General features: G+C 32.1%; 1 protein-coding gene across 1 annotated transcript in view; it reads left to right on the plus strand.

The window, feature by feature from the left end:
- The window catches only part of Diaph2 (diaphanous related formin 2), a 778,808-nt gene that overhangs the window by 216,124 nt on the left and 548,139 nt on the right, over positions 1–14,545 (plus strand). The window contains exons 6-10 of the mRNA XM_038316977.1: positions 150–224; positions 304–373; positions 3,263–3,399; positions 4,293–4,401; positions 11,047–11,157. Coding sequence (XP_038172905.1) covers positions 150–224; positions 304–373; positions 3,263–3,399; positions 4,293–4,401; positions 11,047–11,157 — 502 coding nt within the window. The remainder of the gene's footprint in view (positions 1–149; positions 225–303; positions 374–3,262; positions 3,400–4,292; positions 4,402–11,046; positions 11,158–14,545) is intronic.

Below are 14,545 nucleotides of genomic sequence, written 5' to 3' on the forward strand. Positions count from 1 at the left end.
CAGAGTCAAGTCTTTTATCTGAGGGTAAAGAAAATAAAACAGACTGTAATAGTGAGACAGGATTACCATATTTGAAAACAAAAATTATAATTTTAATATCTAATGTACTAAATATTTGAAGTTGCTTATATATTCTTTTCAATTCTCAGCTGGGTTAACAACTTTGGCCATGAAGGACTTGGACTTTTACTGGATGTGCTGGAAAAGCTTCTGGACAAAAAACAGTAAGAATAAACATTTAAAACCTTTCACACATGGGAAAAGTTTTAAGCACAACTTAATATTTTTTTCTTATTGACTTAGGCAAGAAAATATTGACAAGAAGAATCAGTACAAACTCATTCAGTGCCTGAAAGCATTTATGAATAATAAGGTAAATAGTGTTTACTTATCCCTTTGTTACAAAAGGAAAGAGCTTGCTTGACAGTGTGAAAGTAAAAAAAAAACATAGAACAGTGGGTATTTACTCGTTTTAATAATATATTTATAATGCAGATCATTACAAGTTTTCTATACGTGGTTTACGTGTCTTTTCTTTCACACAACATTTGCTGGCATATTTTGCAATTATGCAAACAGTATTAGTTTAGCTTTCAAATTTGATGATACATTTTCCCTTTTGTGATATTATGAAGTTTTATTTATTTTTAAAGATTTTGTTATGTGGACATGTTGCTAGATGAGTTGATGTGCAGCACATGTGTGCAGTTGCCCTTTGAGGTCAGATGGAATCAGATTCCATAGAGCTCAAGCTATAGCCTTGAGCTGCCTAATGTAGGTCCTGGGAATTGAACCTGGATTCTCTATACGTGGAAAACCTATAAACCCTAGTTGTATGGAAATTTAAATGTAATAAGTTGGATATCATTTCTAGACAGAGAAAGAAGTTTAGTTCAGTTTATTGAAAAGGAAAATTCAAGGGTAGGGATATGGTTCAACTAGTTTGATAAGAGTGTTACTTCAGTTTCAGTGATTTAACATGCGTAAAAGTAATCTGTGGAAAATAGCTTACATTTTTGTATTTGTATAATACTGCTTGTATTATACAATCTTGTGGAGACCTACAGATAAAATAACTCGACTAATTTGCTTAATTACATTAATTACCTTTAGATGGCATTTTAATAGTCTCAAAGTACTTAATAAAAGTAAGTATAGCAATAAGCAAGAACTTGCTAAATATAAACTATAGCTATTAATAACCAATGTAATAATACTGTATATTTAAGTAATATAAAAACTATTTCTTTGGTATATGCAATTATATATTACTATCTATATTATATACCCATATTAATCAGCAAATAATTTTATTGGTACATGTAGTACATGGTTGCTTATGAACTCCTTCATCACATATATTTTACTGCTATTTCTGGAAGTCGATTATTTTTTTACAGTTAATTATACATGTGTATGATGCACCAATACATTCATGTGAAGGTCAGAGTACAACTTGAGGGTGTCACTTCTCTCCTTCTACCATGTGTTTCCAGGGATCAAACTTTGGTGTTTAGGCATTTTTCAATTACCTTTATCCCCGGAGCTATCTTTCTCACCCATCGGGAAGTTTCTTATAGATACACTCCTATCATTACTAGTACAGAAGAATTTCTCTTCTGTCCTTTTAGCCTTTAGATACCACACATCATTGTATCTAATGCCTAACAATGATACACTTAATTGTAAATTATTTCTCTGTAGCTCAAGGTGGATCTCTTCTGCAACTGACAAAAGTAGTAACATTATCGAAAGAGAATATAGTACTAAAAATCAGAGATGCAGATCACATTTTGCCACTCCTAAGCAGACTGGGCCTTTGAAAAATAACTTAGCCTCTGGCTAATCAGTCTCCTTCTTTGTAATTTCAGCTATGAGAACTTTTGTTCTACACTCTTATTGATTCATCTTGTCAAATATCATAGTTTTGTAGGATAACAACTAATTATAATTAGAATACTGACTAAAGAAAGTTATATTAGCAGGATTTCCTATACGGCCCTATTCCTACAGGGGATACTCAGATACGTCAACTCACTTTCATTTTCTTATGTGTTTGGCAGTTTTGAAGAACGTGATGATTTTATTTAAATTATTCTAAACTAAATGGGAGTTTTTTAAAGCTATGTGTATGGTTTGGATATATATCCCCACCACATTAATAAATGAGTCTTTTAAATTATACACATGTGAAACTTCATAAAACAAACATTCTGAAGAGAAAGTACATAGTAATATATTCATTTTAAATTGGAACACATTTTCCAATTCGAGGAAGGTAAATTTCATCTGAAATGACTTAAATGGCCCTTGAAGTTAGAAAAGTCTGCATGTTCCTTTATTTATTAAGGCCCACAGTAAAGTATTATTTCAGAAGTTTAGAATTTAAATTAAAAACCTCATACAGTTCATATGTTTGGTACTTTGCCAAATGTTATCTTGTAATATTTCCCAATGAAATGTAATGCTGCCATGCAACTAACTGTAAAATGAAGTAAACTTTTAATGAGAAAGCAGAAATATACTTTATGACACAAAGTTGAAGAAAGAACAGTATCTTAACATTAATTTTGGTATTTGAATATCTATCTATTAGCATTTGTGAATGCATGTGGATACACGCTTGGGTTCATGCCTAGAAAATAAATGAAACTGATATCTCCTTTACCCATCTGTCTGTGGTATATAAGAAAACCCACATGTTATGTCTCTGAGTCCATGATGTTGCTGCCTAAGAGATGATGTAAAAGGACAAAAATATAGGGGAAAGTCCATATCATATTTTTATTGCATTAAATTGCATATAGTATACTTGAAGGACTTCAGCATTTTTGCTTCCTGTGTTTACTTTACTTTTTGGTGAACTATATTGGAAAAGTTAACCACAAATTCCAGACTTTTCTCGGTATATCTCATGACATAAAAAAACTGCTTTAAAAATATAGCAGTATGTGTTCAATATGTTCTTGTTTGTTAGAGAAATACTAATTGTTGCCGTTTTTCTCCTAAATATTTTTAAATGTTTTTTTGAGGATTAATGGAAATCATTTTTATTTAATCCACAAAATTTCCAAAATATTATCATTTCAAATAAAATAAAACTGAATAACTGCATTTGAGGATAATTTACATAATTACTTTTTTAACACCACTGCAAAGGCATTCTTTTGAAAATTTTGTTTATATTGGGTTCGTGCTAAATGGAAAATATGTTCCATACACAGTTCAGGTGTGTTTGCTTATTTACTTTTTTTGTCTTTAGTTTGGACTGCAAAGGATTTTAGGAGATGAGAGAAGTCTTTTATTGTTGGCAAGAGCAATTGACCCCAAGCAACCCAACATGATGACTGAAATAGTAAAAATACTTTCTGCTATTTGCATTGTTGGTGAAGAGAACATGTAAGTATTGATATGTTCTATTTATTGTGTTGAAAAATGACATCTGGGAAATTAGTGTCTTTTCTTTTTGATAACTTCCAGAAAAATAGTAGTAGAATTAGAATATTTTAAATTGACATCTTTATTATCTTCTTTGTTTTACCCTTTTTTGGATATTATGTAATCTAAATTTGTTAAAGATTAATATAAAAAAATGGAATTTTTTCTCACTGAAAATAACATTAGTCAATTGCAAATGTGTTATGTTCAAAAGTTATCTTGGGAAACACACAAGAAACACACACAAGACACAGGAGACACTACACAGCAAATACACACATGCACTTGTGTGTACAATGCATGCATAGACATTCTATGGCACATTATGCAGTTTAGTTTACAATATGAGGTCTTTCATATTATTGTGAATCACCAGTGGGCACTGTAAATTTTACAAGATCCTCTGGAAGAGCAGCCAATACTCCTAACTCCTTACCCACCTCTATAGACCACAATTTGGCTTCTTTAATTGAATCAACCAGATCCTTTGTAATATTGTATCATTGCATTTTATTTTATTTTATATGGTAACTTAACATGAAATGAACTTACTCAATAAAAAGAAAACATAATGTAAGTTTGTAGATAAATGTCTGGAACACAAACAGCTCATACAAAAAAATTAGCATGTGGAGTGATGTGTATGTTAATTAGCTCCACTTAGCTTTTCCATAACAGAGATATTTAAAAACATTATGTGTCATACTACAATACTTGAAAGTTTTGTCTATTAAAAGTAAGTGATGTGAAAAATTCAATGGTCTATATAAACATCAAGAAGTAAGACTAAAATAGAGAATGAACATCAATCAATCTTTTTTTTTTATTTCTCTTTTCTTTGTTTTTGTCTGTAGTCTAGATAAACTTTTAGGGGCTATCAGTGCTGCAGCTGAAAGAAATAACAGAGAACGATTTTCACCAATTGTCGAAGGACTAGAAAACCATGAAACCCTACAACTCCAGGTGGGGTCCTTTTATCATGAATCACTTGAGTTATAGTTTGAATACTTGTATTATACCCACTCCTTTTAAGTTGTAAATGTATAGTTGTTTGTGTTTTACAGTTTTGTTTATTTAAACTCACTTAAAATTTAGAAAATTGCATTTTCATTATCACTAATATGGCATGCATTATAATAACTATTGTTAAATTAAAGGTTTAGCAACAATCTGGACCAAAGGGAAAACATTTCTGTCAATATTATCTGTCCAATTTAATAAAGTTCGCAAGCTTTTATAGAAATGTAAGAGAATAGTCAAGTATGGCGGCATAGCATGTTAGTCTTTAACAGTCAGATATCTGAGTCAGGAGAGTTACAAGGTCCTGGCCAGACTGGGTTACAGACGACCAAGAAGCAGGTTGTTTTTTTTTTTTTTTTTTTTTTAGAATATCTCTCCTTGTTTTATTCAACTGTTATTTTTCACAACAATCCCTGTAATTTTTCTTTTTTTTCTCATTTTTTTATTCAAGATTTCCATCTCCTCCCCTTCTCCTCCCCCTCCCTCCCCTCCCCTCCACCCACACCCCCACTCCGCCCCTCTCCAAAGACAAAGAGCCATCAGGGTTCCCTTCACCATGTTCAGTCCAAGGTCCTCCCAGCTCCCCCTAAGTCCAGGAAGGTGAGCAACCAAACTGACAAGGCTCACAGTGAGCCCGTCCATGCTGTAGAGTTCATGTTCATCGCCGTTGTCCTTGGTTTCTCAGTCCTCCTCCACCGTCAGCCACATTCAGAGAGTCCGGTTTGGTCCCCTGTTCCATCAGTCCCACTCCGACTGGACTTGGTGGTCTCCCGTTAGGTCTGTCCCACCGCCTCAATGGAAGCAGTTTTAAAAGTATTCGATGTTTTTCTCTTTGTGCCTTTCAAACATCAATTAGAAATCTGACTCCCCAATGCAGAGGGGATTGAATTGTATCTTTATTGTCAGGGATCCTGGGAAAATTCTGTAGACCCAGACTAAACGTGTTTAATTTTTTTTTTTTTTTCCGAGACAGGGTTTCTCTGTGGCTTTGGAGCCTGTCCTGGAACTAGCTCTTGTAGACCAGGCTGGCCTCGAACTCACAGAGATCCGTCTGCCTCTGCCTCTGCCTCCCTAGTGCTGGGATTAAAGGCGTGCGCCACCACCGCCCGGCAAACGTGTTTAATTTTAAAAATGACAAAATCCATTGTTTTTAGTGATTTCAGGATATGTCTTACTTTATTAAAGGCTACTTTAGTCTCAAGGGATGAGAAGTTATGTTTATTACCCATATTTAGAGACAAGAGCTTCTGATGACGGCACATTTTATTTTGCCTATATAATTTGATTTAATTCTTGTAAGAGATCAACCTCCTAATTGTTATATATTTCTCTGTCCCAAGGATAGGCAGAACGAAATTACATCACTTGTATAAGTGGACATGGTGTGCAAGAGCCAGAATTTGATATCAATGTGCTCTTTATTTTAGTGTATATACATTTGATAATCCATGAAATATCTTTTAAAGTACTATGTCATCACTCAAAGAGAGTTTGTCTCTATAATTTTTCAAGTTATTTTATAGTGAGTGTATACATGTAAATTTTCTATTTGATGGGAAGCTCATGATTTTTCTTTTGTTGTGTTTTGAAGTATTAACATGTTTTCTGTCACAGTTGGAAACTGTACAACAGATGAACTGGCTTATCTAAAGAGAATCTATAATAGTATGAAACTGTACATAATGTTTCTTCAGATATGTAAAGATGTTTTGAAGGTATTCTACTTCAACTATGATGAGGATATTGATGAAATTTTATCTTATATATTGGTGTTTTTAAAAGTGAGAATTTCCTTTTAGTGTTTTTCTATCTGTAACAGATTTTCATATTATTAGTTTTAGTTTCAATAAAATTTGGTATTTTTTAGGGAAAGCCTGAAATGTGTATTTTCAGATGTCTTCTCCAATGTTGTATCCCCGTTGCTGTGTTGCCTGTGCTTGCCTGACTAGATGGCTTTCACTGGCAGACATACATATAAGCCTGTAGTTTAGCAGAACTCAAGTATTTTATTTAGAGTTAAAGTTTTCATTGAATTTGGAACAATTTGCCATATGTGGGACAAGTTTTAACATTTGCATAGTTAAAAATATTTAAATGGAATTTTAGCCACAGTTCTATGTTATATATTATCTTCAGTTTAGTGATCAGGGGACTGAGTTGAAGGGAGGCTACATAATCAGTTTTCTAAGAATCGCACAGCTGTTAAAGTTTAGAATAATGGTTTAAACTTAAAATTTTTTGATATATGCATTTAGATTTGTTTGTCCGTTATAGTAACACCTCCATAAAAAAGTACCATTGTCATTTTTGAGTAAAATTACTCTACATTGTTTTCCCCCACTGTCTATTACCCCAGACAATGAAACACTACTGTCATTCTGTAGCCTCCATGGTGCTGCACAGAATAGAATGATTAAGTAGCACGTGTTTAACAAGTACCATATGGAAAAATCATAGACATCTTGCTAAATATTCAAGAAATTGTTGAATACTGATTAAGGATGCAAACATATGCAAACTACAATTTGAAATTTCCTATTTTAATGAGCTGCAAAATTTAGTAATTTGTTATATGCAGAGCCTAGTAGTCTCCCAAGAATTGGAAGTGGGTTATTAGACATATTTAATGTGAATGGGAAATTATCCTGTAAAATTTATATAGTATGTTCAGAATTCTGAAATTAAAAACAAAAGTTAAAATCTGTTGTTTAAAAACCTAATTTGTATTCTATTTTAACAGAATTACTTTTCTATTTTGGTAATGTCCTGAGACCTCTTATTAGAATGTCATGAAGTAATTCTGTTAAAATACTGAACTAATTATATTTTAAACCAACAACTTCTTACAGATGTTTTCTAGCTCAGCTATGATATGCTTTTCATTGCTTTCAGTAGTTTGAGAAAAAAATGGGGATAAATCACATCAACATATATACTCTCTTCATTCTCTTCATTGCCTTACCTTCTGTTTAGTTGTATTATTTGTTCTCCCATACTGTATCACCTGCTTTTTTACACTTAGTAGCCTTTCATCTGTCTTTTTATCTTGAATCACATGTCTCTAAAAAATAATGTATTCTTATTTTCTAAAATACTTATAACAACTTAGCTTTTATACAATCCTTAAAATATCTTAAATGGTCCTCCTAATTTCAAAGTCCAATATTTTTCCCCAATTGTGGCTGCTTGTCACTATTGATCAACATGTACTCTTGCATCTCAGTTCACCATTCTTTCTGTGTGATCTCTGAATACCATTCTTTATTCTATGTTTCTTATGCATATTTTCTCTTCTGATTTCCCAGGAATATTTCCCCTATTTTTATCACTAATCTTTACCAATTATCATTTTACATTCATCTACTTATATATTGATGTGTATATTCAACAACATGTGTGTGCTCATAAATATACATGAATATTTTGTCAATTCGTATTTTCAATTGCTTCACTAGCTGTATATCTGTATTCTAGAAAATCTCCTGATACATGTGAAATTCACATTTCTCTCCCTATTCAAATTCATGTCTTTGAGTACCTAACTAGGTTTATTATAGGACTCCCACAGGTAACAAATTAAAAATATCATTTGAGTGCTATGCTACATAATGTTACAAACTATTTACATATGTTATCTCATTTAAATTACACTGCACTCGGCTGGAGAGATGGCTCAGCCATTAAAGTTTAGGCTCATAACCAAGAATATAACTTACACTACAAATTTGAGAACTATAGGAGTACTATCTGATGAGCTGATAATTTGAAGTTGGGCTTGAAAGATTAGAATTTCAATGATATTATGTTTTCTAATAGAGAAGCACTTTTAAATTAGAATCAAGGCAAGAAGGATTTGTAGTGTGTAAAAATGGTGGCCCCTATAATCTGCCAGTTATTTTTTTAAAAGAAGACAGAAGATAATACAGACATACACTTGAACTTCATTTCTATGTAGTAAGACAGGAAAATTCAAAGTAAACTGCCCGTTAATAATCTTTTAAGGGTAGAGAAGATAACATAATTAATATCCAGTGAGTACATATTAAGATAGCCCATTTTTCAAGACTACAACTAGTCAGTAAGCTGTCATGTCTTTGTTGGATTTCAGGAGTTGTTTTGAGAAGTATGGTAACATGATTTGTTACGTATTAATCTGATTTCTTGTGTATCAGATTAATGGAGAAAGTCTTCTTTTGTAATTAAATATGGTACAAAAAAGCCTTTCACCAAATATGTCTTTAATAAAATATGATAGCTTCACTCAGGCATACCACACATACTTGGTATAGTTATCCTCCTGGTATATAAGTTAGGATCAGAAATGAAATGAAAGTAATAAATCAAACATTGAGCCATCATTGAAATTATCAAACTAATTTTGTGTAAAGAAGTACCTGTTGGCCTTTAATAAGAACCTAACTTTTCTGTTTTTCTTTTTTCTTACATTATCTGATTTCTGTTCATGTCAGTCTAAGGGAACAAGTTGGACGGTTGAAAGACATTTTTTTTCCTCAGCCCATACATTCAGATCCTCAAAATGTGACGACACTCTGCCTGGCAGTGAGGGAAAGCTAATCAGAAGCTTAGTAAATTACTAAAGCTCAGATAACTGTCAATAAACTAAGTCCCAAGCCTATATTACTTCCATATATATACCACTTTAAAATATTTTCTTGCATGAATCTATTTGTGGAGTTTTTGAAGCATTCTGGAATTGTTTTCGTTTTTAATTAATTAATTTTTTTTTATTTTCCATCTTTGTATGGCTTTATTTTAACCTCTATTTTGTTTATTTTTACTTTTATTTTTTTTCTTTTTTTTTCATGGTTTATTTTTTTATATTTAAAAATTTCCATCTCCTCCCCTCCTCCTCCCCCTTCCCTCCCCTCCTCCTCCCCCTTCCCTCCTGTCCTTCTTCCCCTTCCCTCCCCTCCCCTCCACCCATACCCCCCTCCCTCCCTCTCAAGGCCAACCTCCTCCCCACCTCTTATTTCCCTCCCCCTCCCTTAACTCCCCTGCCCCTGCCTTTCCAGTCCAAGGAGCAGTCAGGGTTCCCTGCCCTGTGGGAAGTCTAAGGTACAACCCACTCTATCTGGGTCCAGGAAGGTGCACATCTAAACAGACTAGGCTCCCCAAAAGCCAGTACATGCGGTAGGATCCAAACCCAGTGCCACTGCTCTTGGCTTCTCAGTCAGCCTTCATTGTCCAACACGTTCAGAGAGTCCGGTTTAATCCCATGTTTTTTCAGTCCAGGTCGCGCTGGCCTTGGTGAGCTCCCATTAGACCAGCCCTGCAGTCTCAGTGGGTGGGCGCACTCCTCGTGGTCCTGACTTCCTTGCTCATGTTCTCCCTCCTTCAGCTCTTCATTTGGGCCTTGGGAGCTCAGTCTTGCACTCCAATGTGGGTCTCTGTCTCTATCTCCCTCCATCGCCAGATGAAGCTTCTATGGTGATATGCAAGATATTCATCAGTATGGCTATAGGAAAGGGCCATTTCAGGCTCCCTCTCCTCAGCTGTGGAATTGTTTTCTTTGTAGTAAAATATTATAACGTAGAAATATAATTGTCTTTTGCCTTTGACTGTGTATAAGTTATTGATTTGCTGTTGGCTTCAATTTTACCATGTGTGAAATAAATATATTAGAGCTTTCATCTCAGGTTTTCTATGAGAGTGACTTTAGATAGCAAATTATGTAAAGGACCTTATACATTGTCTAGTAATTCATAAAAATTAAATAATAGAGATGATAAGGGTTTAGTTTCTTGCATTCAGGTATTTGTATTTTGTATACTGGATCTACACAATGGCATTTCATAATAATGTGTTGTGCTTCTTGAAATAATTAGTTAAATTTTAATTTAAGATATTTTTGATAATTTTACTTTTTAATTCCTAAGTTATACAAAGAAAGACATAATGGTAGCATAGATGCAGACAAATTCCTTTTTTTTTCTTATATTCCCAGTGACTGTGCCTTTAAAAGTATTTCCCTAGCAGTTTTAGTTTGCAGTTGTTATGTTACTAATGAGATACCTTATAGAATTTGGTGAGCAATAAATGGAACTTTTGTTACCTTTTCTTGTTTGACTACTGACTTTAAATCATCTCCTACTTATTTTAAATGGTAGACTCTGGGTTCAACTTCTTTTTAAAATATTCAGCCATGTTTTTATATGTTATATACAAAGTTCTTAATAGCAATTTTATAGTAATAATATATACTATCATATTGCTGTTGATGTAGTCAGTAAATATAACTTTTACTATTTTTATGGCCTTAACAAACTATTTATATTTCTATAAAGATATTGTTATAAGACCGATCATCCTGTTTAGAAGTCTTTACTTCTAAAGTAGTATTAATATATGTCATTAAGCTAGAATTTCTTCTGGTTAAAAGAATCCTAGCAGATGACAACTTTTCTGCCTATTAATTTTCAATTGGGTATGTACTTTGGATTGTTCAGGCATCTCATAATTGTTACTTAAGTATACTCATTCAAGAAAATACATTAATATTGTACTGCATATTTGTATATTTCTTTACCATACCTAAATGTATAAGTGAAATTTACTTTTTCTTTGTAGGTGGCCTGCATGCAGTTCATAAATGCACTTGTCACTTCTCCATATGATCTTGATTTTAGAATTCATTTGAGGAATGAGTTCCTCCGTTCTGGACTAAAAGCAATGCTCCCAGTAAGTTGAGTATATCTATTTACTATATTGCTAAACTTTCAACTTATTGTACCCTTCAAGCAAATGTACAATTTTTGAAAGACAGCACAAATTTGTCCTTTTTTATTGACTCAAATAAAACAGACACTTTGTAATCTTTATATATAATGATAGTATTACTCTTGTTATATAAATGATGATTCATAATTCAGTTAATGATATGGTATATCTATATAAGTTAGATATATTTATCTATTTGCAATTTGACTTTTAATTTAAATGTTTTCTGCTTTCCTCTTTGATACTTTAAATTGATTTCATTTGTAGTCAGTATAAGTATGCATATTGAGTCTTAATTAGTGCATTTGGGATATTTTGCTTAAAAATGATATCCTCATTAGGCTGCTTTGGAACTTTTCTAAAGAGAAACAATTTCATTTTTTGAATTGAATGTGAATGTTTGTTCTCATTAGAGTAATGTTGAATTATATTTGGAATGGTTTTATAGTTTGTATTATCTCTGATAACTGAGAATCCTCTATATATTCTAGAACACAGTATTTATCTTATATTTTGTTTATTATGCATATTTTCTGAAAATGTCTCTCTTTTTAAATAATGTTTTTATTCATGCTTTAAGAGTTTCATTAAGTACATTTTAACGTATTTTTTCTTTTTCCTCAACTCCTAAAATATCTTTCTACAACTCTCTACATAATCAACTTCATGTTCTTTCTCTCTCTTTAAAACATCAAAACTTCCAGAAACATGGTTTGTGTTGGCTGACCATTCCTGAGCATGGGACCTGCCATGGTCTGTGGTGGATATATACTATATTGTTTCATTGGTAAAAAACTGATTTTCCTTCTCCCAGCAGCTCCCTAATGTGAACAGCGTCTTGGATGGGGAATGATATTTTCCTTTAACTATCACGTCTCTGTTAGATTCTGCTTCAGATCGCAGTGATTCCCCAGCATATGAAAAATGGAAAACATTGTATTTCTCTTACTAAAGTTTTGGGCTAAATCCTATAAGGATTCTCAGATCTCTTAGAAGGTGAAATTAGATATGCCGAAACATTGACTCTACCTATGAGCTGAGAGTGTATATATTCCCTCAAAGAAAGAAGATTGTCAAAATCATATTGACGGTGGGTTAGTAATGCCTGTTTTGAGATCAAACTTCTCTGGCATTTTTGCTGAAAAATAAAATCTAAACTGATGGGCCTTTTGTACACTGGGGATAATTTCTTTGCTTCCATACATCTCTTTATTTTTATTTTTGTTGTCATTTAGTTATCATGCTTTATTAAGGACAAAATGGTCATATATCAGTATATACTAGGTATACCTTTTTATCAGTTGGTGCTAATTGACACCCAAATTACCTTAACATTTTCATATAAAGCGTTAGAATATATAGTAATAATCAACATCTTTGTGTAGCCATTGAATCTTGAATATATTAGAAATTAAGCATAAGCCTTCTAAATGCCTCTTTTTTATTTATCCTTATTTTTTTTGCATAATTCAAATAGCAGATCTCTATTTCTCTAAAATAGAGTGTAATGAATGCAGTGAATTAGGCATGGTTAAGGGTATTGTTTAGGTTATGCCAATCAGTGATTGGTATGTACACCAAAAATTATACCTCTCTAATATAATGAAATGGTAGGGAAAATGGAAAGTAGCTTATTTTAGTAAATCTTAAAATAAACACAATATTTTTGTACAGTGTCAGTTTTAGAAGTAATTAGGAGAATCTTCATGACAAATCAGTTTTAACATATTATGTGAACGCTTATTTTCATATTTGCTCTGCCACTGTGGTTAGAGTTTTGGTGTTAAATGGAATGTAGATTATTTGCTTTCAATAAATTTTCTTTCGTATTTTTGTATAAATGATTTGATTTATTGACTTTTAAAATATATTTGCTCTTGAAATAATTTATATTGATTTATTTTTAAATTTCTGCATCTGCCTTTTGTTTAGGTACATCATTAAATTTGCTATATGAGGGAACAACATAGTAAAAATAATGTTTTCATGCACCAGGCATATTTTATATATTTCAGAAGTCCATAGTAAGATTGAGATTCCTTTGACTATATGCTTAAGTGTGATATAATTGTGTATGTCTGTCATATTTATTTTTACTGTGTAAAGTTTGCTTAAATCATCAAATGTTTATTTTATCAAGAATTTACGGATATATCTTTTGGAGTTTGATATTTCAAAGGAAAACCTATCAATATAATGTATGTGTCTACACATAAACATATTAACAGGATCAGAAATTATGAATTGAAAGAACACTTAGGATGTTTTATATTTACATGGACATATTTTGTTGAGTAAATTAGATACTTAAACAATTACTACTTTCCTTGAAAATATTCAGTTGAGCAGACTCTTCTACTTTTTAATGAAAATCTGGTACTAACTAAATGGTAGTGTTGAATTTATTTTGTTTCTAAATAGGAGAATTATAAGAATTTCTTGCTCTGAAATGCATGCATTTTTTTAATGTTCTGGATGTGTTCTTTTGTAACTGCCTTCTTTGCTCATATAGCAACATGACCAACAAGCATTACATAATTCTATATTCCAGTAAATCTCACTCCCTTGTCAGTGGATATTTAGATCCAAGGCAAGTTCTTAGTTTAGAATAAAGTAAGTGGAAATAATTTTTTGTTATACACTTTATATGAAAGTATATAGAAACATTTAAAATATATTTTAAACATGTTAGAGAATTTTATTTTTATATTTTTAAATGTGTTAAGAATTTGGCAAATTTTTAAGTATGGAGATTTGAAGAAAGAACATCAAAAAGTACTTTGTTTTATTTTGCTTGAGGAATCACCATTGCATCCTATATATCATTGTTCTACATGAATAAAAATGGAAACAAAAATAAATAGAAGAAATGCATCCTGTTTTCTTTCTTTACCTAATTTGAAGTACACCTTGCTTGCATTTCCTTTTAGAGTTCAAGCTCAGCTCTGAACATCCTACATCATAATCCCAGTTTGTGTATCACCCTTGAGCATCCACAGTTGTGATTACCGATTTGAGTTTTCAAAGCTGCAACTTAATGGACAAATTTTAAAAGATATTCCAGGTGATATATATTAAGCCCAACAATCTCTGGTGTGGCATGCTTCCAAACTTTTTATATTATTATTGTTATTATTATTATTTGCAAATTTGTTAGAGCTTTGTAATGCATGTGTTTATGATGTATTACAAAAACAAATTTTTGATGCCCAAGTTGGTATTTTGTGATTAGGCTAAGAAAAAAAATGAAAGATTGGCATGGTGGCTAGCTTTAACATGATTTTAAAAAATCTTAATACCTTTTAGCTTTAAAATCACAAAATATCATTCATAATAAACTTGTTTATAC

The sequence above is a fragment of the Arvicola amphibius genome, chromosome X, assembly GCF_903992535.2.
Source record: "Arvicola amphibius chromosome X, mArvAmp1.2, whole genome shotgun sequence".
Taxonomy (NCBI): domain Eukaryota; kingdom Metazoa; phylum Chordata; class Mammalia; order Rodentia; family Cricetidae; genus Arvicola; species Arvicola amphibius.